The sequence below is a fragment of the Silurus meridionalis genome, chromosome 24 (genome assembly GCF_014805685.1).
Source record: "Silurus meridionalis isolate SWU-2019-XX chromosome 24, ASM1480568v1, whole genome shotgun sequence".
Classification (NCBI taxonomy): Eukaryota; Metazoa; Chordata; class Actinopteri; order Siluriformes; family Siluridae; genus Silurus; species Silurus meridionalis.
This window is the reverse complement of record NC_060907.1, coordinates 12,769,031-12,790,514: the sequence shown is the minus strand read 5'-3', so window position 1 is coordinate 12,790,514 and position 21,484 is coordinate 12,769,031. Positions and strand designations below refer to the sequence as shown.

The following is a 21,484-nucleotide window of genomic DNA, read 5'->3' as shown; positions in this document are numbered from 1 at the left end:
CTAACAACTGTGCCTCAACTTCCTCCGCTATTTCATCAATTCTTCTTGTCATGGTGCTAGCCGAAAAGGGGACATTTGCTACCTTTTTCACCGCAGCCTCTCCAAAAGGTTTACTGCAAATGTCCTTAGAAGCAGGCAGAATCAATTCTTCCCCAGTAGTAAAGGGCTCCTTAGCTTTAGCAATGCGGTCCGCAACTAAGAATAATGCTTTCAGCGCAGACACCTTTGTTGAAGTGGTGGCCCTCAATGACTGTTTTTGTCCTTCATGTTCACGTTTCTTTCTCTAAAAAAAATCCAAGGACTTGTCTTTTAACGCAGGGTGTTTTGTCTCAATGTGGTGAAGCAGTTTTGAGTGTTTTATGGCTAGTCAGTCACTGCAAATTATGCATAGCATGTGTGGAGCTTGTGTATAACCTGTTGCGATGAACCTGTAACTTGGGTAGGAATCTTGGTGTTTTCTTTTTAAATGCAACTTTCTTTTTGCTGGCAGTCTGTGACCCTTCTGCTGTCCCATCGTTTGCTCGTTCCTTCCTGAAAAAGCTCTACAGTGAATATTGTTTTTGGGTAATTTTTTTCAAGGGTTAGCTTGTGTCGCTGATGCGTGAAATGGCGTGCCAGAGTCAAGTGCAGTAGTGAGGTGAGGGCGGAACAGTCGTTTTTTAAATAAGATCCAGAAGACTAACTAATTAACTAAAAAAATTTACTAGAATTTTAACCATGACATTTTTTCTTTGCAGCCAAATGATCCAGTGTTGGGGGCGCCTGCTCTTAAATATATCCAAGTTTTATTTCTATAGTTTTTTCCCTTGAGACAAAATACTAAAATAGTTGCTTTTGAGATACTGTACATAATTCTACAACTAGATCACACCCAAACATCACACCTACTGTACTTCCAACATCGGATAGCTTTGTTTTGGGAAATTCTCAATCATTATTTAGCTAAAATTGTTTCAAGGTAAACATTATTAGCTAGCTAGTTACTATATTTTTGTATGATTCTAGTAACATAGCATTTCCTGTTTCATAGTACATTTGATTTTTACTAGTTAGCCAGCCATAGAGAAGAGGCTGGAGTTTGATAACATGGCCTGGAAAAACTATATAAATGAATTGTTAATTTACAAATTAGCTAATTAGCTGTTGGGTCTTGCAGGGGGAGTTAAAGCTGCTAACTGCTAGGCTACCATTTAAAAAGTAAGAAGAAAATGACAAATTGAGGCAAATTGAGATTGATGGTAAATTATAAAAAGCTAGACATAACATTGATGTTGACTCCTCAAGCAAGAGACTTCAGGATCAGTCTTGGTCATACTCTATAGATCAAAATTCACTTATGTTTATAAGTCATAAAGCAGCAATTCTGGCTGTAACTAATTTAGGGATTTCATAGAATTGGACTGAGCTGAATCATAATGTAGAACATCATAGAAAAACTACTCTAATGCTTTCCAGATAAACCATCCTAGGAAACAGGCTTGTAATCATGAAGAGTTGCACTCTTGGATATCTGTATAGTCCAGTGAGCAGTTCACCTTTACATTACAATTTAGCAACTGTTGCCCTTGCTGTGGATTTATCACTACATTTTTGCTGCGTTAAAAACCCGGACATGCCTTAAATTCCTGGTGTCAGAGTGTAGTGAAAAACAGCAGAAAACCATTTTGATAACAAAGGCTTTATTACAACACGTTCCTTTTTCCATTTTTGAGAATGGGTTTGTGGCAAAATAACATGGTTTGCTGAGGCTTACAGAAACCCAAGGAGGAAAAAAAAAAAAAAATTGTCAACACTTGAAAGCAATATGGAATATTTCATTTCCAGAATTAACAGCTTCCATACAACAGGACAATTGAGATTGGGTGCAAAACAAAAAGCAACCCCCCAAAACAAAAAACCACACGTACTACAAAAAAAAAAAAAAAAGGTACAATCGGTTTAAAAAAAAAAAAAAAAAAAAAAACCCTCGTGCCTTAGGAATATATCCCCATCTAGGTGAATTCCACCACTTCCTCTTTTGGGTCAATCAAAAAAGATTTGCTTGGAACAGCACTAACAAGAAGGTAGATCATTGATGACTTACAAAACCAAATTGTGCATTTTACCATAAAACTCAATTTCTCAATAAAAAAAAAGAAAATAAATGCAACGCCACAAATTAGTAAGCTGGTCACACGTTGACAAAGCCATACCCAGATTGGTCAATGAAAATTTAGGGAATGTCCACATTCCAAAGCCACACCCCCTTTGTCCTTTGCCCCTCTTCTGTCAAACGCCAATGGCCAAGGCCATGAAAGCCAGATGGATCCAAGTTACATGCGCCAAGGGTTAGAAGCCCTCTTTCATTGCTGGTTTGGAAAAGGGGGTGGGTGGATGGTTTTTCGTCTTGTCCGTTGGTGGAGGATGATTTCAGGTCCACCCAACGTTGATGGCATCTTCAGGTTTTTCTTTTCAGCGTATTTTTCCCCCCATTTGTGTTTTTTTTTTTTTTTACATTTTGGTTACAGAGTTATACAGCTAAAAGAAGTGAACAAAAAGAAGGCAATGTGTGGGAAAGGGGGTGTGCACAGTGCATGACGGCAGCGTGGGGTCTTCACGATGACGCCTGCTTCTCCTGTTCGATGGCTGCAGAAGCAAAAAAAAGTAATTAGATGCCATCACGGCTTTGGCACACACCCATTGTTCTTTGCAAGGCGCAATTTAATATGTTGCACAATCATGCTGGAAATCACTTCCTCTCTTTCAGGGCTGTCAGACTACACAGCCTCCTGTAACATGGTTTCAACTTAAAAACAGGACTTCCTTACTTTCTTTAGAAGGGAGCGGGTTCTTCTCCTGAGTCTCGGTCTTCTTCAGCTTGCTCTTGTCGAAGCTCTCGACCTCAGCCAGATTTGGTTTGTCAGACATGATTGCAGAGTGTCTGAGGAAAAAAAAATAAAAATTTGTTTCTTCTGAAAAATCATTTCAATCCACCTACAGTGTTTTTTTTAATTGAACCACGTTATGCAGTACACATGGTGAGCTTTTGTCCATCCACACACACTGCACTGACCACAGAACAAAACCGCACCCTTTTTTGAATGGCGTCTGGGAAAAAAAAATTAACCCAGAAAAAAAATTAAAATGTCCAGATCACTGCGAAATCATGGCGTAAGAACCCAAAAAACGCATGCAAATGCAATAACAAGTTATTAGCATAACCCTTTTTATTAGACATTTTTGAGCACGTGCGCCCACAAAGATTTGCGAATTCAAGGCTCGCGCACAAGGAACCACCGCCCATACGGAGTTAATCTCTAAAGAAAAAAAGTAAAAAAAAAGCAATCTAACGTTTTTGGCACACCCCAAACCCCTACTGCCACATGCACAAACCTAGTCTTGTTATCTTCTTCATGCATTTATAGTTAGAAAGCGCCTGAGTGACTAATCAGCATGCATTAAAAAACAGCCTACAACACAAAGGCGCACCATAGGTGCAACAAAGGAAACGTGTCAGCGGATCACATTTACACATTTGCACGCACAATAAAACCGGATGTAACATTATAGCGAGATTAAAATGGAAACATCCGTCATTCGTCACATATACATTCCTCTACTCTTTTGAAGAAAAAAAATTAAAATGCATCACATTATAGGGATTAAAAAAAATCAATCTGTACCACCGTGCACAAATATGACTACAACTATTAGATAATAAGGGAGAAAGAAATCAGAATGCATACCTATGTAGACCAGTTAGCGTTTGCGATTTCGGATATCTCGGGGTTGCAGCAATGTGGCGCGCCACTGCGCAGAGCCCAATATATGCAGAGGGGTATGCAAATGAGACAGTGACGTCACTCCGAAGACCCCGCCTTGTAACAGGATCAACTGACTTCATATGATCATCCGCTCAACACTACGGATCTTTATATTTGATCAACATTTCAACAAGATGTCCACTGACACAAGTGTTAAAAACCCAATTGTTTATACTGAATGGTACAAAATTTACTGTCGGCTGTTTATGAGCTTTATTTTGAGCTAGAATAAAAAAAAAAAGTTTCCAGACGCCACCTGGTGGTCACTACTGCTAATCATCTTTTTGATTTTTTTTTTTTGTGCTACTTTCTGAGGGACCTTGTACAAGAAATGTCTCTTTTATGATGTTCACCCATCAAATGAGTAATTTTTACGTTACATTTTTACCACATTTTTTATTGCTTGCATTATTTATATAAAAGCTCCAATGTCCAGTACTAGTGATCTCATCAAGATTGGGTTTGTCAGACATGACAGCTGAGAAATGATCTCAGGAAAAGAGCAAATGTGCACCATCACCATTATCATCATCATCAACTTCAATAGCTGATTTATTTTGGTCAGGTGATAGCACTTAGTGGATCCGGATCTTGAGTGTGAGGATGTAACGGCTGTCTAGGTTTAGCCAGTCTACCATAGGATGCCATACACAACCAGTTATTCTCATCTTTGGAAAATTTAGTGTAGACATTCGCTTACTGGAAAAAAAACAGGCTTCCCCACACAGAAACACTAGATACAATACACTAGATTTTGCACTACACCTGGTCATAAGGTGTGATTTTCTGAGCAATGCATTCCACATGTAGTCCCAATTTCCTCTTACAATTCTCTCCACTCTTTTGTGAAGATGCTCCGTTAGATTTTGGTGTGCGCCTGTGGATATTTGTGTTAATCAGCCACAAGGGCGTTAGTAAAGTCAGGTACTGATGTAGGTGAGATGAGGAGGCCTAGGGTGCAGTCAGCGTTCACATTCATCCCAAACGTATTCAATAGGGATGAGATCAGAGCTCTATAGCAGGCCACACAAGATCTCTCACTACAAACCATGCACAGCATATCTTCATGGAGCTCACATTGTGCACAGGGGCATTACCATGCTGGAACAGGTTTGGGTTTCCAAGTTTAAGTGAATGCAAAATTTTATTGTATCGCATCCAAAGAGATCCTATACAAGTGAGTGTCTCCAGCTTTGTGGTAACAGTTTGAAGAAGAAACACATATGGCAGAAAAGTTCAGGTGTCCCAATACTTTGTGCTAGCAGGAGGACTGAGGTGATCAGATTGACCCCACAGATCAGGGGACTCTGGAGTTATGGTTAGAGGCACTTGGTTCTCCTTTCTGACTCTAAACTCATATGCTGCTATGCACAATGTATCGGTCTTCCTCTACTCATCTCACTCATTAGTGCAAAATGTCTAACTGGTGACTTCATTAAGTGCAAAAGTGACTCATTATTCTTTCGCACAAAGCACGTACACAATGGTTTCTCTCTCAGCTTTGTGTAGAAAAACAGCAATGACCTCAGGAGAGAAAAAAAATCCCAGTATTTACACAGTGGCTCCCAACAATGATACTGGCAGGGGAGTGCTACAGTATGTGAGGGTGTGAGACACTGCTATCTTAGAAAAAAAAATGACAATATGTCATATATGTAGATGTCTTGAAATAGCCACACAGTGAGGGGAAATTAGGTTGTTAATTTAGCATATTTAACATTTTTTACATATTTAACGTGCACATAGTCACTTCAAATAAACACAAATCGAGCGTTTATTTATATATATATATATATATATATATATATATATATATATATATATATATATATATATATAAAACATGTATATTTAATGTGTGTATAAATAAATAAGTATAAATATATACGTGTGTGTGTGTGTGTGTGTGTGTGTGTAAATATAAATATATTTCACGACATCTACATCCACTATTGCACATGACTAAGGTATTACATGTACGTGTATGTTGGATCAAATATATAAATCTATTATAATTGTATGAAATGTTGGGTTTAAATCGATTTCGTAAAACGTTATCGTGTCATTTTATTTTGTCAAAGTTGAAAAGTCTGACCCGGAAACACTCCTCGTCAACAGACCCACACGGATCCACACGTGTTTGTGCTGGAGGAACAGGCGGCTGTGTACCCCAGGCTTTCTGCTTATGTCTACACGTGGATAATGTAAATATATAAACGCCTTTTGATACCAAGATGAAGTTTGCCTACAAGGTAAGTTTTGACGCATAACAAGTTAAATATGAATACAGTGAATCTTTTATTGTAGGGTAGAAGAGAAAGCTCGGTAAGCTAGCTAGCTAACATAGGGTTAGTTAGAGTTACGTTATAGGATCAACATTTATTACATGATTATGCATAAAAACATTATAAAGGGAAATCAGTCTAAAGGCTTTTGAGATGATCATAAAATTACAGACACTTTATATTCAACCAACTACTATAAGTCTCCGTTTATGTCTTTATTTACAGTACTGATCTTTCTGTAAAGCATCTGAAAAGTGCTTTAGAAGAGACGTATTGAATTATTTTAGAGAATAAAACAGATCCAGCTTGAATATCATGTCTGAGAAGTGTCTTAGCTCAGATCAATACATTGTACAATATCATAGTTTTGTTGGATCAGTGATATAAAAGGCAACAAACACCAATTTGTACCAGAAATCTGACATGCATTCAATATAAAGCCAGATATTATTTATATAATATAGACATAAGACATATAAACATATCTATTAATCAGTACTTGGTAATTCTTAGTTGCACTGAGTGTGAGTGGGACACAAATTTTTCTGAATATACAGGATTTTCATGAATACCCTATTTTTAGTGTGGACGTATTTAGTAATAATTTACAAAAAAACTCCATTAGTATTCTGGGTTATGAATGAACTTTTTGGAAATTGGTGGGACAAATTTGTTTTCTTCTTGTTTGCAGTTTTCCAACTTACTCGGGGCCGTGTATCGTCACGGAAATCTGACGTTCTCTAAAGATGGGAATTCAGTCATCAGTCCAGTTGGAAACCGCATCTCTGTGTTCGACCTGAAGAAGTAAGTGACGGACGTTTGATCATTTCTAACCATCACAGTTTATAACTTTCCAGTGGAAAACATGCTGCTTTATCAGCCAACTATCCAACCAGCCAAATCCAAAAAAAGTGAAATGGTGTTGGATAATTTTTCATTAGAGTATCATTAACAATAGTTATGGTTGCCAGACAAATTTCAGGTTTATATAATAAATATAATTTAAAATATAATTATATAATATTAAAAAAATGAATAAAAATACAATTTTAGATTTTAATAATATAATTATAATAAAAATATTTTTTATATTTTAATGTGCTTGATTTATTATTATTGTTATTTTAAATATAATCATTTTGACAAAAAATTTTCATTCACAGGGACTTGTATGTGAACTTCCATCATAATCTATCGCAATTTTTTTTCAAAATTATGTAGGTTTTGTTAAACAAAAAAAGTCTCCAGTATGAGTGCTTTGTAATTGTCAGTAAATCCATGTTGTTTTCTTTTTTCTTTTTTTTTTTTTTTTTTCTTTATTTTTTTCTTTATTTTTTTATACGAAAGAGTTTTTGTCCTTTCTACTTCCGTGATCATTTTAATAAGAAAGCGAAAACAAGCCTGAAATGATGGTAATAGTTGTTGTGGTTCTTAAATTATTAACTGTAATGTTCTGTATATGCTTAGTGTAATTAATTTAAAAAAAAGTCTATACATGTCTATATATGTTAGCTTAATCATCTGCGTTTTTATTACATGTATGACGTGAATATTTTGTATAATTGGGATGACTGATAAAACAAACATTTCAAAAAGATCGCGGTCCTACCTGTCGTTTAGAAATGTGATTTTACGACTCATGTTGCTAGAACTTCAAGTCCTCATTGTCTCAATGTGTAGTGAACGAGGGTCCATAAGATTGTCCGAACTTGTTTACATGATAAACTGATTTATAAACAAAGGAGTTGAATGGTACACACTCTAAATATATGCTGATTCATGCTGCTTTTTTTTTTTCGTGCATATTATCTGGTATCAGCATTCAGGCAATGAACACTAACACTGTCCCTGTTGTTGCAGTAATAAGTCTGAGACCTTACCCGTAAGCACCAATAAGAATATTACCTGTGTCGGACTCTCACCCGATGGAAATACAGCTATACTTGTCGATGAAGGTATACATGTTTATTTTATGATTTCTATGACAAATGAAGTGGTAAACAGGTCCCTAAAGTTAATTGATGTGTGGTAGACGGAGCGGCCATTTTGGTCAGCTTGTTGACTCGAGCTGTGCTTCACCATCATCACTTTCACAAACCGGTTAACAGCATCCGCTTCTCTCCAGATGGCAAGTAAGTCGATCTGAACACACTTAAACACACTTAAGTTCAGAGCCTACTTATTTACCCAAAGTCTTATTAATTATATTCTCTGTTTCTTTTTTTTTAATAGGAAGTTTGTGGTTACTAAAGAAAATGTGGCTCTGATGTACCATGCCCCTGGAAAGAACCGGGCTTTTAATGCATTTTCTCTGGATAAGAGTTATTATGGACCTTTCGATGAGACGACCTGCATTGACTGGACCGATGACTCCAAGTACAGTTCCACAACCGAGCAACACACTCCTATTGCTAGCACATACTGTCTTTAGACTAGGGCTGAATGAATTAAGATTATAATAAAGGCCATCCGAATGTATTAAGAATCACAAGAAAATGTTTAAATATAAGGATTTATAGTTTATTGAATGAATGAATTTATACTGTCCATCCTCGTCACTCCCAATGAAAATCTTCAGCTCTGCCACCTCCACCCCTAGAGCTCCGCCTCCTGTCTTTTAGTCAATGCCACTGTCTCTAAACCCTACAATATCACAGGTCTCACCACAGTCCTATAAACTTTCCCTTTCACTTCTACAGATACCCTTCTATCACAAATCACTCCTGCTATCACTCTTTTCCATTTTGGATTTAATATTCACATAAAACTTTCTTTCGGCTTCTCCCGCCACAGCGGATCCTCCGCATGTTTGATTTGGCACATGTTTTTACGCTGGATGCCCTTCCTAACGCAACCCTCCTCATTTATCTGGGCTTGGGACCGGCACTAAGAGTGGCTGGGGTTGGTTCCCTGACCGGGGATCAAACCCGGGCCACAGCGTGAGAGTGCCGCATCCTAACCACTAGACCACCAGGGGTCCCTGGATTTAATATTCACATAAATTGTTTAAATTCTGAAATGCTCCAGCAATCCATGCTGAGACCATGCTGTCTGGGTGGGAGTGTTCTCTCTTTTGCTCTAGCTCTCTCTCTCTGCAATCATAGCAATACTAGCCAAACATGGGTATTGATGAGCTCATGTACACAGAGACTGGCTTATAGTTTTTTTCTCCATTTATGTTAAACTGCCTTGCGGCACAATTGAAAAAATGGGTCCATCTGTCTTCACACGTCTCCACCAGGAAGCATGTTTTAGACTTGATCCTTTCCAAGTCGGAAGCTGTATATTAGGAGAGTGTTGTCCGGAGGTATGGTTGACTTTAAACGAGATGGGAGGCGTAAAAGAAGAATGACTTTAGACACATTTGCTCTTGACGTTGAATTCTGTTTGTTTATCCTTTTTATAAGTGTCACAGCTGCTCATTCTTGAGGTATGATGCTAACCAGAATTCTATCGGAGAGATTGATATAATGAATTCATATATACGAATTCTGGGCCGTTATCTTAGTGACTGGACAGAGAAAAATTCCTAACCAATATCACCCACCTTTACTTTCTAAATAGATCAATGCTATTAAAGAATCCTGTACATAATGTTTTTTTTTTTTTATCCATTTAGCATTTAACTGACTACCAAAAACATGTTTCAGTTTTATATGGTGATGTTTTAATCTGTGTGTTGTTGTCTCAGGTGCTTTGCAGTGGGGAGTAAAGACATGAGCACGTGGATATTCGGAGCGGAACGTTGGGCGAATCTGATCTATTACTCTATAGGAGGACATAAGGACATCATTGTGGGATGTTTCTTCGAGAAGGATAGTTTGGACGTAGGTTTTTAGTGTCTTGTGTTTGCTGACATGATTGTGGTGAACATATTGGGAAACTTCCCAGTGTTCAGTTACTCCAACACACACACACACACACACACACACACACACACACACAGAAATACACAGAAATATAGTAACCTGAAATTATTTGACAGTCAAACTACACAAATTTCCAGCTGCATTTATTTGATGTTTAAGTATATGTGATTTAAAGCAGTGGTCCCCAACCCCCGGGCTGCAGACCGGCACCGGTTATGTTTTATTTTAGAAAATTACCAGATTTTTTTAGCCACATCTGTCTACAACTCACTCTTGATGCACGTCAAGATGCATGCCTCAGTCACAAGTCTTACTTACATCAACTACCTTCTTAAAGAGGCTGCTCTGGCTGCTAACACATAATACATTACCGCTAAATTGAAACCCCCAAGCTAGCAAAATGAACAAAAAACAACACAGTGGATTCACATTTATTATTATACTTAGAAAATACCAGTTTTTGGCGCTCGTATAATTTTATTTTGTTGTATTTATCCGCCACACCTTAAAGGCCGGTCCCTGAAAGTAGTGTCTGACATGAAACCGGTCCGTGGCACAAAAAAGGTTGGGGACCCCTGTTTTAAAGTACATGAGGGGGAAAAAGTAATCACAGAGCTAGCATATTTTTTTGTTACGCAGTTGTACACCGTGAGTCAGGACGGCACTCTGTGTGTGTGGGAGAGTGACACCGAGCTCGATGGCTTGTTCAAAGGACCCAAATACTCAGAGCGAAAGAAGATGCAGGAGGAACGAAAGAAACGGGAAGAAGAAGAATCCAAAGCGGATGAAGATGATGAAATCGAGGAACTGATGGGAGAAGACGGACAGCCAAAGGGAGAGGTGATAAAAGGGTGCACGGATGCGCGAAAGAAGTGGATGGCGTAAAAAACGTCCGCTACAAGCAGAAAAGCAAGTATGTGCAGCCTTTCGCCTGTTTTTGCTTCCACATCCTACTTTTATAGAACAGCAGGTTTTAAAAATGTTGACTCACGTGGAGTGTTAAAAAGCCAATACAATACACAGTATGTGATTCAATGCATGTTAATATATAAATTCCAGTGTTAACATAAAACAGTTATCATATTGAACTTTTTATAATAATCGTCTATATATGATAAATGATAGATTAAATCATGCAAATATTATATGCATTTGTGACTAAACTTTGCAAAATTAAATTGCATTTAATTATTAATGGCAAATTCATGATCAAATCTGTGATGGATTTCAAGGAATTTAAGATTCATAATATTATTTAAACAATTTTTTTTCCATACTGATTTTAAATTGAGTTATTTATTATTTGTCTAATTTTCGTCTATTTTCTCCCTAATTTTTTTTTTTATTAACCACAGACACTTTTTTAACAAAGAAGGTGAATACAACAACCTGACAGCAGCAGCTTTCCACAAGGAGACGCGCATTCTGGTGACGGGTTTTGCCTCGGGAGCTTTCCACCTCCATGAGCTGCCGGACTTCAACCTCATTCACTCACTCAGGTTTGGCCAAATGTACCATTATGCTGGAATTCTTAACCTCTGTGACCTGTGTGTGTGTTTAGCTAATATCAAGACTTTTGTTATATTATTGAATACAATTTATTTCTTGTTCATTTTTTCTTTTGGTTTAAACCACCAGTATTTCAGATCAGAGGATTTCAGCTATATCTATGAACCCCACTGGAGACTGGATTGGCTTTGGATGTTCAGGTAAAAATTTGACCTATACAGTAGCACATTATCGCCTGCTTTTAGTTATGGGCAAAAGGGGTGATGGTGGGGTGGGTAAGAGAAGCTCTGAGATGTTCTCAGCTCAGCATCTCACAACTGTTCTCCTCATTATGGTTGTAAAAATTTTGATATTTTAGTTGCTGTATAATTTAAGACTTTGTGATAGAAGGGTATCTGCAAAAGTGAAAGGGAAAGTTTATAGGACTGTGGTGAGACCTGCGATGTTGTATGGTTTAGAGACAGTGGCATTGAGTAAAAGACAGGAGGTGAAGCTGGAGGTAGCAGAGCTGAAGATGTTGAGGTTTTCGTTGGGAGTGACTAGGATGGACAGGATTAGAAATTAGTTTATTATGAGGGACAGTGCATGTAGGACGTTTTGGAGACAAGGTGAGAGAGGTGCAATTGAGTGTGCAGAGGAGGGACATGGGGTATATCGGTAGGAGAATGCTGAGGATGGAGCCACCAGGAGGGAGGAAAAGAGGAAGGCCAAGGAGGAGGTTTATGGATGTGGTGAGGGAAGACATGCAGGTAGTTGGGTTGAAAGAGGCAGATGTAGAGGACAGGGGGGTATGGAGACGGATGATCCACTGTGGCGACCCCTAATGGAAGAAGCCGATAGAAGAAAAAGAAGAAGAATTTCAGACCCGACTGGCCATTCTCCTTTGACATGTCTCATCAGCAAGATCACTCAGGGGATGTTTTAAATAATTTAGTATTGTGGGTTTTTGTGTGTGTGTGTGTGTGTGTGTGTGTGTGTGTGTGTGTGTGTGTGAAAATCCCAGACATTAACTAAAACTCTTTTCCTGTACCAGCATGAATGTGCAGTTGTGTTAAAGTCGCTCCTAAATTGTCCTTTCTAAAGCCGAAGGATTTTAAAGCACTGATCCATAAAATATAGACACATTAAAGGGCTTTGAGAGAAGTGACACTTCCTAGGGTTTGGCAGCAAGTTATTTAGTTAGACATGTTTAAAACAATTTATTTTAAAGAGGGATGCGTGTTACACCTGGAATTCTTTGTGTGATTAACACATCCCATTTCTGTGACTGATGCAGAGATCCAAAGAAAATAATGTAGTCAATCGAGTCAGTTTCAAATGGCATTACTGATATTTCTGCAGTGATCTAATCCTGTTAGAACGATCCTGTTGTCACATAAGGATTATATGGTGAAATGGTTTGCTGTCTATATAAATCTTTACCACATTGCCTGTTTGATTGAAAGGTCTTGGACAGCTGCTGGTTTGGGAGTGGCAAAGTGAATCCTATGTGTTTAAGCAGCAAGGTCACTTCAACAACATGGCCTCTCTCGCATACTCTCCTGATGGACAGTATCTGGTCACCGGCGGAGATGATGGCAAGGTCAGTTCATTTCTTAAAATTTCTGATGTAAAATGAGTTAATCGTGCATTGAGTTTATATTGTATATCTCACTCGGTTCTATCCACCATCAATCATTTTCAGGTGAAAGTGTGGAACACGACGAGCGGCCTGTGTTTCGTCACATTTACAGAGCACACGAGCAGCATAACTAACGTCATCTTTACTAGCAGTGGCTTTGTGGTGATTAGCGCCTCGCTAGATGGCACTGTCCGAGCTTTCGATTTGCACAGGTAACTGAATACACAAAAACACATTGATGTCAATTTAGTTACCCTTTTATTTTTTTCCCTTGATAAAAGGTGTATTGTGAGTTTTCGTTTTCTCTCTTTTTAGGTACCGCAACTTCAGAACACTAACCTCTCCTCGGCCGAAACAGTTCTCCTCACTAGCAGTGGATACGAGTGGGGAACTTGTGTGTGCTGGAGCTCAGGATTCATTTGAAATCTTCCTGTGGTCCATGCAGACTGGGCGGCTTCTGGAGGTCAGTCTGAACTTGTTTGTAAACTGTAATAATGGCTAATAGCAGTTAGTACTGTAAAATGTAGAATGTAAGTGGAGCAAATATAGTAGCAGTGAAATGTGTGTGTTGTCTGTATGATAGGTGCTGAGTGGTCACGAGGGGCCAGTGAGCAGCCTGTGCTTTAGTCCTATACAGTCTGTGTTGGCCAGTGTGTCCTGGGACAAAACAGTCCGATTGTGGGACATGAGGGACAGCTGGCAAACCAGAGAAATCCTACGGCTCACCTCTGATGGTAAAACACAAAAACGGGGAATGTTACTTTATTAAAAAGAAGAAGAAGTCCAAAAAGGACATGGCAAGTTTAAGCTCATACGTATTAGCATGGTTATCAGACGTGTACAGAGTACATGAAAATCAATTCCAATATGTCTTGACTAAAAGTCTTAAAGTATCTGATTTTAACAGTACTTGAGTATTTTATTCATAGTCATATTTATAGTCCTCAATACCAAGATGCATGTTAGTGAAAAGCCAAAAACAGCTGTGAGGTTTTATTCAGGTTTTATTAAATTGTACACTTCAACACTGCATTTATTAAGATCAACGCAAATGAATCAGTCTTTCAAAAAGGTATCTTAAATGTCGATTGCAAAATCGCCTCTTCGGCAGAATAGTTAAGGCATGGCAACTGCTGTGCAAAATGTAATTGGTCATTGTCAATTAAAATATAGTAAAAATTCATATATCGAAATATAAATATCGACGAGTAGAGATTAAGTTACTTATCTTGTATACTCAGTAAACTAGAAAGTTGTAAAAAAATTACTTAAGTACGGTAATAAAGTACATTTAGGTGCTTAATTAGCTGGGATTATGCTATATTAGTTATATCGCAAACCTAAAGTTACAAGAAGCAGAAATTCAAACTTCATGTTTAAATATATTCTTATTACTTGTATGCAATATTTAAAATATGCAATATTCCAGATTGTTAACTTTGCAATGTGTAATTCTATTATCTAGTATTTAATTTAAGCGAAACAAGATTTTGCTAAAAGTTTAATAGGGCTTTCAGGAAACAAGGTCATAAGCACTTAGAAGTTGTGTGTTTATAATTAGTAGATAGTGAGTTAAGTAACTCACTATCCGTCCTGGAGAGTATGCATCAGACTATTCCCTTCTGTCCAGGTCTGGGAGTGACGTATCGTCCTGATGGCCAGGAGTTGGCCGTGGCCACTCTGGATGGCGAGATCACATTCTGGAATCCTCAGACAGCGGCTCAGACCGGCTCCATCGCCGGCCGACATGACCTGCAGATGGGTCGCAAAGAGACCGACAAGATCACAGCAAAACAATCAGCCAAGGGCAAGTGAGTATTTCTAAGGCTTAGATGAGCTTCAGGGCAAAATTTCCTGCCATGTATGACTTTGCAGAGTTTCATTTGAAAGCACAAAAGCCTTTATTAAATGAAGTACTGACAGACTCAAGGCAAAAGATTACAAGGAGCAGCTCTGAAAAGGAATAAGGTGCAGAGTCTAGAAAAAGTTCATTCATTACACTGATCAAAAACACCTACTCAACCTAAAAAATAAAAATCTTCATGTTGGAAATCCGCATTTGGTAGGTGCAATTCGACTTCCCATTTATACAACTAAGCAGGGCTTTAGGATTTAAACTCTCAACCTTCCAATCAGAAGTCTAACATGCTAACCACAAAGCTAACAATTTACATTCCTTTTTATACTCATAGGTAAATCAAGTCCTTCACACAGCAACCCCCTTTTTCTTTAAATTATCTTGCAAAAGAATGCTGGAACACCATTGGCTCTCATGTTTTATAAATTATCAGCATTTTCAGTAAAAGTTTCCCACATCTTCTTTTCCTCCTTTCTGGTGGCTCCATCCTCAGCATTCCTCTACCGATATATGTCCCATGTCCCTCCTCTGCACAGGTCCAAACCATCTCAATTGGGCCTCTCTCACTGTGTCCCCCCCAAAACGTCCTACATGCCCTGTCCCTTTAATAAACTCATTTCTAATCCAGTCCAACAAAAACTCAGCATCTTCAGCTCTGCTACCTCCAGTTCCGCCTCCTGTCTTTTAGTCAATGCCACTGTCTCTAAAACATACATCACAGGTCTCACCACAGATCTATAAACTTTCCCTTTCACTCTTACAGATCCTTTTCAAATCAAGATCAAATAAGATAAAATCAAATAGGATTTAATCATAATAATAAAAAGGATTTTACTCAAAGTGTTAGAAAAGCTGTATAAAATAAAAATGATTAGTAAAGTTACGAAGGAGCGCTTCATCTGTTTTTTGTGTTGAAAGTTTTTTTTTTTTTTAATTGAACACGAGAGTATTTAAAAAAAAAAAAAAAAAAAAATTCCAAACGCTCTCTACTCTAATTTTTTAGGGCCTTCACTTCACTGTGTTACTCTGCTGATGGAGAGTCCATGTTGGCCGGTGGCCACTCAAAGTTTGTTTGCATTTACAACATCAAGGAGCAGATCCTCATGAAGAAATTTGAAATCTCCTGCAATATGTCTTTAGATGCCATGGAGGTACAGTCATATAATGATCATCTTACTTCTTGGAATAGGATGTTGTTTTTTTGCATTTGATATTTTCTGTCATTTAGATTATTGTTAAGGCTGCTGATGTCTGCTCAGCTCTCATTGTCCTTTTTAACTCTCGCATGTCACCGTGGACTGTTAGGAGTTCCTCGACAGGCGTAAGATGACCGAGTTCGGTAGCTTGGCATTAGTGGATGAAGGCACAGGGGATGGGGATGGAGTTAAACTCAGCCTGCCTGGTGTCAGAAGAGGTGAGAGAGACATTTTGAACTTTTTAGAGGTTAGGAAGGTAAGTATATAAGCTCAACCTGCTTATTCAGCATAAACAAGATTACATCATGATTATGAATTGTAGTCATTTTTGTTAATACATTTATTGTTTCTATAAAAACTGCTACTATGCAAGGACTTGTGTATGAACTTCATGCAATTTAAGACTAATACTAATCAGACGAATGCATTTTGTAATGTAACAAAGCAAAATGAAAATCTCATGGATACACTGTAGAGAGACTTTCTGTGATTATTAATGGAGAGAAGGACTATAGGTTATATCAGAAAATTACGTCAGAGTGAAATGTAATATAAGATTATATACTGCAAGTAAAGAAAGTCCTACTATAAAATCCCTAACCTGTTAAACCCCACTTTCAGGTGACATGAGCTCAAGACGGTTCAAGCCAGAGATTCGTGTTTCCTCGCTCCGCTTTTCCCCCACTGGTACGTACATTTAATATTCTTGTGGATTTTAAATTAAAAAATAAACATGTATGTGTTCAGTTTACAGCAGTTTGAGCGAGCTGAGTCAAATCGCAGAATCTATAACGCTGAATGTTGTTAAATCTGATTATTAGTATTAACAGGTTTACATGGTCACTACATGTACATTTCGCCATTAAAATCTGATAATCTGGTTGTTGGAAAAAATGGTCCAGAGTTCAGCTCCTAAAGCCAGTTTTGTTCACTCTGACCACCTCAGGAAATAACGCATATGGATTGTATTTCATTTCTCTAGCAATCAGGATGCATCTAAGTTCTTCATCCTAACTATTTTTGCCGCTTTTCTGTTCTACAATCATGGCACATCTTTGTTGGAACGCAAAATCATATATTGTCAATGTTTTTCAATCAGGACGCAACTGGGCGGCGGCCACCACGGAAGGTTTGCTTATTTATTCCCTAGACGCTTCGCTGGTTTTTGATCCTTATGACCTGGACATGGACGTCACCCCAAACAGCATCCGACGTCAGCTGAGGAAGAAAGAGTGGACATCAGCAATTGTGCTCGCTTTCCGCCTGAATGAGACGGCTCTCATTAGTGAAGTGCTGGAAACTGTGCCTTATGATCAAAGTAAGTAGAAATTTTCATTCATGTACATCATGTTCAATGCTGAGATTTCACAAAAGAATGGGGCAATGAAATGCCTGGAATTGACCGCTAGTCATTCATTGTTGGATGTCAAACTACTCCTTATGCCAGAAAACTATTTTTTTTTTACAAGAAAACCACAAAGATTACATTAATTTATGAATTAAATAGTCATACTTTTACTGTTTTATAGTTACAATTAATGTTAAGGTCTGTCAGACGGGCTTACTCGTCACATAAAGAATAAAGAAGAATAGCTTTATTTGTCACATATTCATTACAGCACAGTGAAATTTGTTCTTCGCGTATCCCAGCTTGCTCAGAAGCTGAGGTCAGAGCGCAGGGTCGGCCATGATACGGCGCCCCTGGGGCACAGAGGGTTACGGGCCTTGCTCTAGGGACCAAGCGTGGCAGCTTGGTGATACCAGGGCTTGAACCCCCAACCTTTCAATCAGTAACCCATTGATTACCCACCTTAACCACTGAGCTACCACTCCCCCATTTTCGCATATCCCAGATTGTGTGCACCCCTGGAGCAGATGGGGCTAAGTGCCTTTTTCAAGGGCTCAACAGTGGCAGCTTTGCAGTGCTGGGGCTTGAACCCCTGACCTTATGATCAGTAACCCAGAGCCTTAACTATGGACCACCACTGCCCTGCACTCACATAGCTTGTCAAAGAGAAACTGCAAAGCACAGCCTCTACCCTAATAACAATCTCTGTAGTATCTCTGTAGCATAGGTGTATTTTACAAACTGGCGTATGTTCTGACTCCACACATATATTTGTGTAAGAGCCTAACTGTAGCACAAAACCATGCACAATTTAATATGCTGCAAGTCAGTAGAAGACTAACTGCTCTACATTCAAGTAGAATTGTTAAGAAAGAGAAGTGTTACGAAATCTAGATTTTGACCGTTATATTAATTCTCATGCATATCCTGTTGTGCCAGAGCCTCCTGGCTAATCTGGGAGTAGTCAGATGATTAAGAATCTTGCTGAAGATTGTTAGGACAGGACAGTCCTGGAACTTTGATTTCAGAAAAAGTCAAGAGGCTTTAATTGTTATTTCTACCATACACAGTGGTACACAATGTTTCTCCAGACAAAAATCAGTGCAGACAGACAACACAAGACAGTGTAGGACAGATAGACATAACACAAACCTACTGTACACTCTGATTATACAGTACTGTAAAAAGAGCATTTAAAAGACTATGAACAAGAGTACACGTAAACAAACACAATGCAGTGCAAAAACAGCAGTAGCATCAATCGATGCAAAAAAAAAGCATGTAAACGGTATAATATGGTTAAATATGAATGAGTAATGTGTGTGTTGTGTTCAGGTTGTACAGTTCAGAAAAGAAAAAAAAAAAAAAGATTACATATTTTTAACTGTGGGCTTCTATCTTGCTCATTAAGTCGAAGTGGTGTCCAGCTCCCTGCCAGATGTGTACGTGGAAAAGCTGCTGGACTTTGTGGCTACGTCTCTGGAGAAGTCCAGGCATCTGCATTTCTACCTCACGTGGGTGCAGAACCTCCTAACTTTACACGGGCAGAAGCTCAAGAACAAGTAAGGAGTAGCAACAGTATTCAACATTCTTCAGTCCTGTGCAGTTGACTTTGTTAGAACTGACTTATTGTTTTCGAAATCAGAATATGGAACATTGATTTACCCGATGTGCAGAGTGTGCAGTAACATGACATGACAATGCACTGTTTCATTCTCCTGCACATCATACAATTGTTGTAAAGGAGGTTTCTGTTGTTACAGGCAGTTACAGTGAGAGAACCCTCACTCTTCATAAAATCTCTCGTGAAACATGGGGCTTCGCTTGTGATGTTGTGACATTTATTATTTAACACAGTGAAGTAAAAAGTCAGATATTCCACATAAAATTTAGTGAAGTAAAAAATCTCCCTATAATGATACTGTGATTTAAGTACAGTCCAAAAAAATTTGACAATTCTTCCTTACTGTCTCTCACCGATGAGTTTGTAGAATATAATTCATATTTGCGGATTTAATCAGCGCATTTGTTTGGCAGGTCATCAGTAATACTCCCGACTATACAGCAGCTGATGAAGAGCAACCAGAAACACCACGATGATCTCTCCAAACTGTGAGTCCAGAAACTCCACTGACACAAAAACATGAAATTAAAAAAAAAATGCTTTTTCTAAAGCTAAATAGCACCAGATTCTAATTTCATTAAGGCCTAATGTTTACTACAGACAAGTGACTTTTTAATGTCTAATTTTTTTTATTGATTACACCAATGCTTTTCCCCTCAGCTGTGACTGGAACATGTACACTATTCGCTACACCATGGCTCTGTCCAAACAGAGAGGGATGAAGAGGATGGCAACCGATTCCCTATGCGAGGATGAGGAGGCTTCTTCAGATGTCATGGGTTCAGAGGAGGAAGAGGAGGATATGATAACTGAGTCACTAATAGTTGAGAACTGAACAGAAAATAAACACAGTATGAAAATCATTTGAACCAAGAACTGCAGGGAAACAATATAAAATCTGGTGGCACCACAAGTTCAGGAAAATGAAGCTCTTTCTGAACACATGCACCCTGTCTGAACCTATTTATCATATTTTGATATGTTGATAACGGAATTTATTTACCATCAGGTTTTTTTTTACAGTTCATGTTTGTGTGTCTAACAATTAAATACTTCAATACCTTTTATCATTGTTTTTTTTTTGTCTGTTAGCATTTTTGTTGTCTATTTTGGGGAAAAACTTCCTCCCTGGTACACCAGATGGACCTTTTTATTTTTAGTTGGTTGCAGACCTTTGAATTTGACTGTCTGGAGAATCAGTCTGTGCTTGAAGGAGGTGGCAACCATCCTAAAGCTTACTTAAAAAAAATGCAGGTGAGTGTCCATTATCTACAAGTCCATTGGATTGAGCTCTCATTATATACAGGTGCATCTTAATAAATTAAAATATCATTAAAAAGTTGATTTATTGTAGTAATTCAATACAAAAAGAGAAACTCGTATATTATATTGATTTATTACACACAGAATGGTATTTCTAGTGTTTATTTCTTTTCATTTTGATGATTTTGGCTCACATTTAACAAAAACCCACCAATCCACTATCAAAAATTAGAATACTTCATAAGACCAATCAAAAAAACATTTTAGTGATTTGTTGGCCTTCTGGAAAGTATGTTTATTTACTGTATATGTACTCAATACTTGGTGGGGCTCCTTTTGCTTTAATTACTGCTTCAATTCAGCGTGGCATGGAGGGGATCAGTCTGTGGGGCTGCTGAGGTGGTATGGAAGCCAAGGGTTATTTGACGTTGGCCTTCAGCTCATTTGCATTTTTGGTCTCTTGTTTCTTATTTTCCTCTTTACAATAACCTATAGATTCTTTTTGGGGTTCAGGTCTGGTGAGTTTGCTGGCCAGTCAAGCACACCAACACCATTGTCATTTAACCAACTTTTGGTGCTTTTGGCAGTGTGGGCAGATGCCAAATACTGCTGTAAAATAAAATCAGCATCTCCATGAAGCTGGTCAGCAGAGGAAGCATGAAGTCCTCTAAAACCTCCTGGTAGACGGCTGTGCTGACCTTGGACTTAATAAAATACAATGGACCAACACCAGCAAATTACATGACTCCCAAACCACCACTGACTGTGCAAACTTTACACTGGACCTCAAGCAACTTGGATTCTGTGCCTCTTCTCTCTTCTTCCAGACTCTGTGACCTTGATTTCCAAATTAAATGCAAAATGGATACGTCTGTGCGTGGTGGCTCTTGAAGCACTGACTCCAGCTGCAGTCCACTCTTTGTGAATCTACCCAAATTCTAGAATGGGCTTTGTTTCACCTTTTTCTACCACATGTTTTCCTTCCATTCAACTTTCTGTTAATGTGCTCGGATTCAGAACTCTGTGAACAGCAGCTTCTTTAGTGATGACCTTTTGTGTCTTACCCTCCATGTGCAGGTGTCAATTATCGTCTTCAGGACAACTGTCA

General features: G+C 38.4%; 2 protein-coding genes across 2 annotated transcripts; one reads left to right on the top strand and one right to left on the bottom strand.

Annotated features, from left to right (window-relative positions):
* Positions 1-1,662: 1,662 nt before the first annotated feature.
* LOC124378237 (thymosin beta-11-like) lies at positions 1,663-3,870 on the bottom strand. Its single transcript, XM_046837798.1, has 3 exons — positions 3,726-3,870; positions 2,808-2,920; positions 1,663-2,625 (listed from the first exon to the last, which is right to left on the bottom strand). Exons 2-3 carry the CDS (start codon positions 2,905-2,907, stop codon positions 2,594-2,596), a joined length of 132 nt encoding a protein of 43 aa, XP_046693754.1. The 5' UTR covers positions 2,908-2,920; positions 3,726-3,870; the 3' UTR covers positions 1,663-2,593.
* A 2,027-nt stretch (positions 3,871-5,897) lies between these two features.
* pwp2h (PWP2 small subunit processome component) lies at positions 5,898-20,180 on the top strand. Its single transcript, XM_046837792.1, is given in 22 exon segments — positions 5,898-6,055; positions 6,780-6,892; positions 7,949-8,043; positions 8,121-8,220; positions 8,321-8,464; positions 9,780-9,915; positions 10,597-10,819; positions 10,822-10,870; positions 11,313-11,456; positions 11,596-11,666; positions 12,912-13,048; positions 13,151-13,299; positions 13,403-13,550; positions 13,671-13,821; positions 14,718-14,898; positions 15,949-16,096; positions 16,251-16,359; positions 16,763-16,828; positions 17,241-17,459; positions 18,901-19,051; positions 19,527-19,601; positions 19,774-20,180. Coding segments are annotated over 22 exon segments (2,802 nt in total). The 5' UTR covers positions 5,898-6,037; the 3' UTR covers positions 19,949-20,180.
* Positions 20,181-21,484: the final 1,304 nt, after the last annotated feature.

Coding starts and splice junctions, on each gene's coding strand:
- LOC124378237 (XM_046837798.1), bottom strand. CDS start 2,907: ATGTCTGACAAACCAAATCTGGCTGAGGTCGAGAGCTTCGACAAGAGC. Junction 2,626..2,807: donor CCCGCTCCCTTCTAAAGAAA/GTAAGGAAGTCC, acceptor TTGCTTCTGCAG/CCATCGAACAGGAGAAGCAG.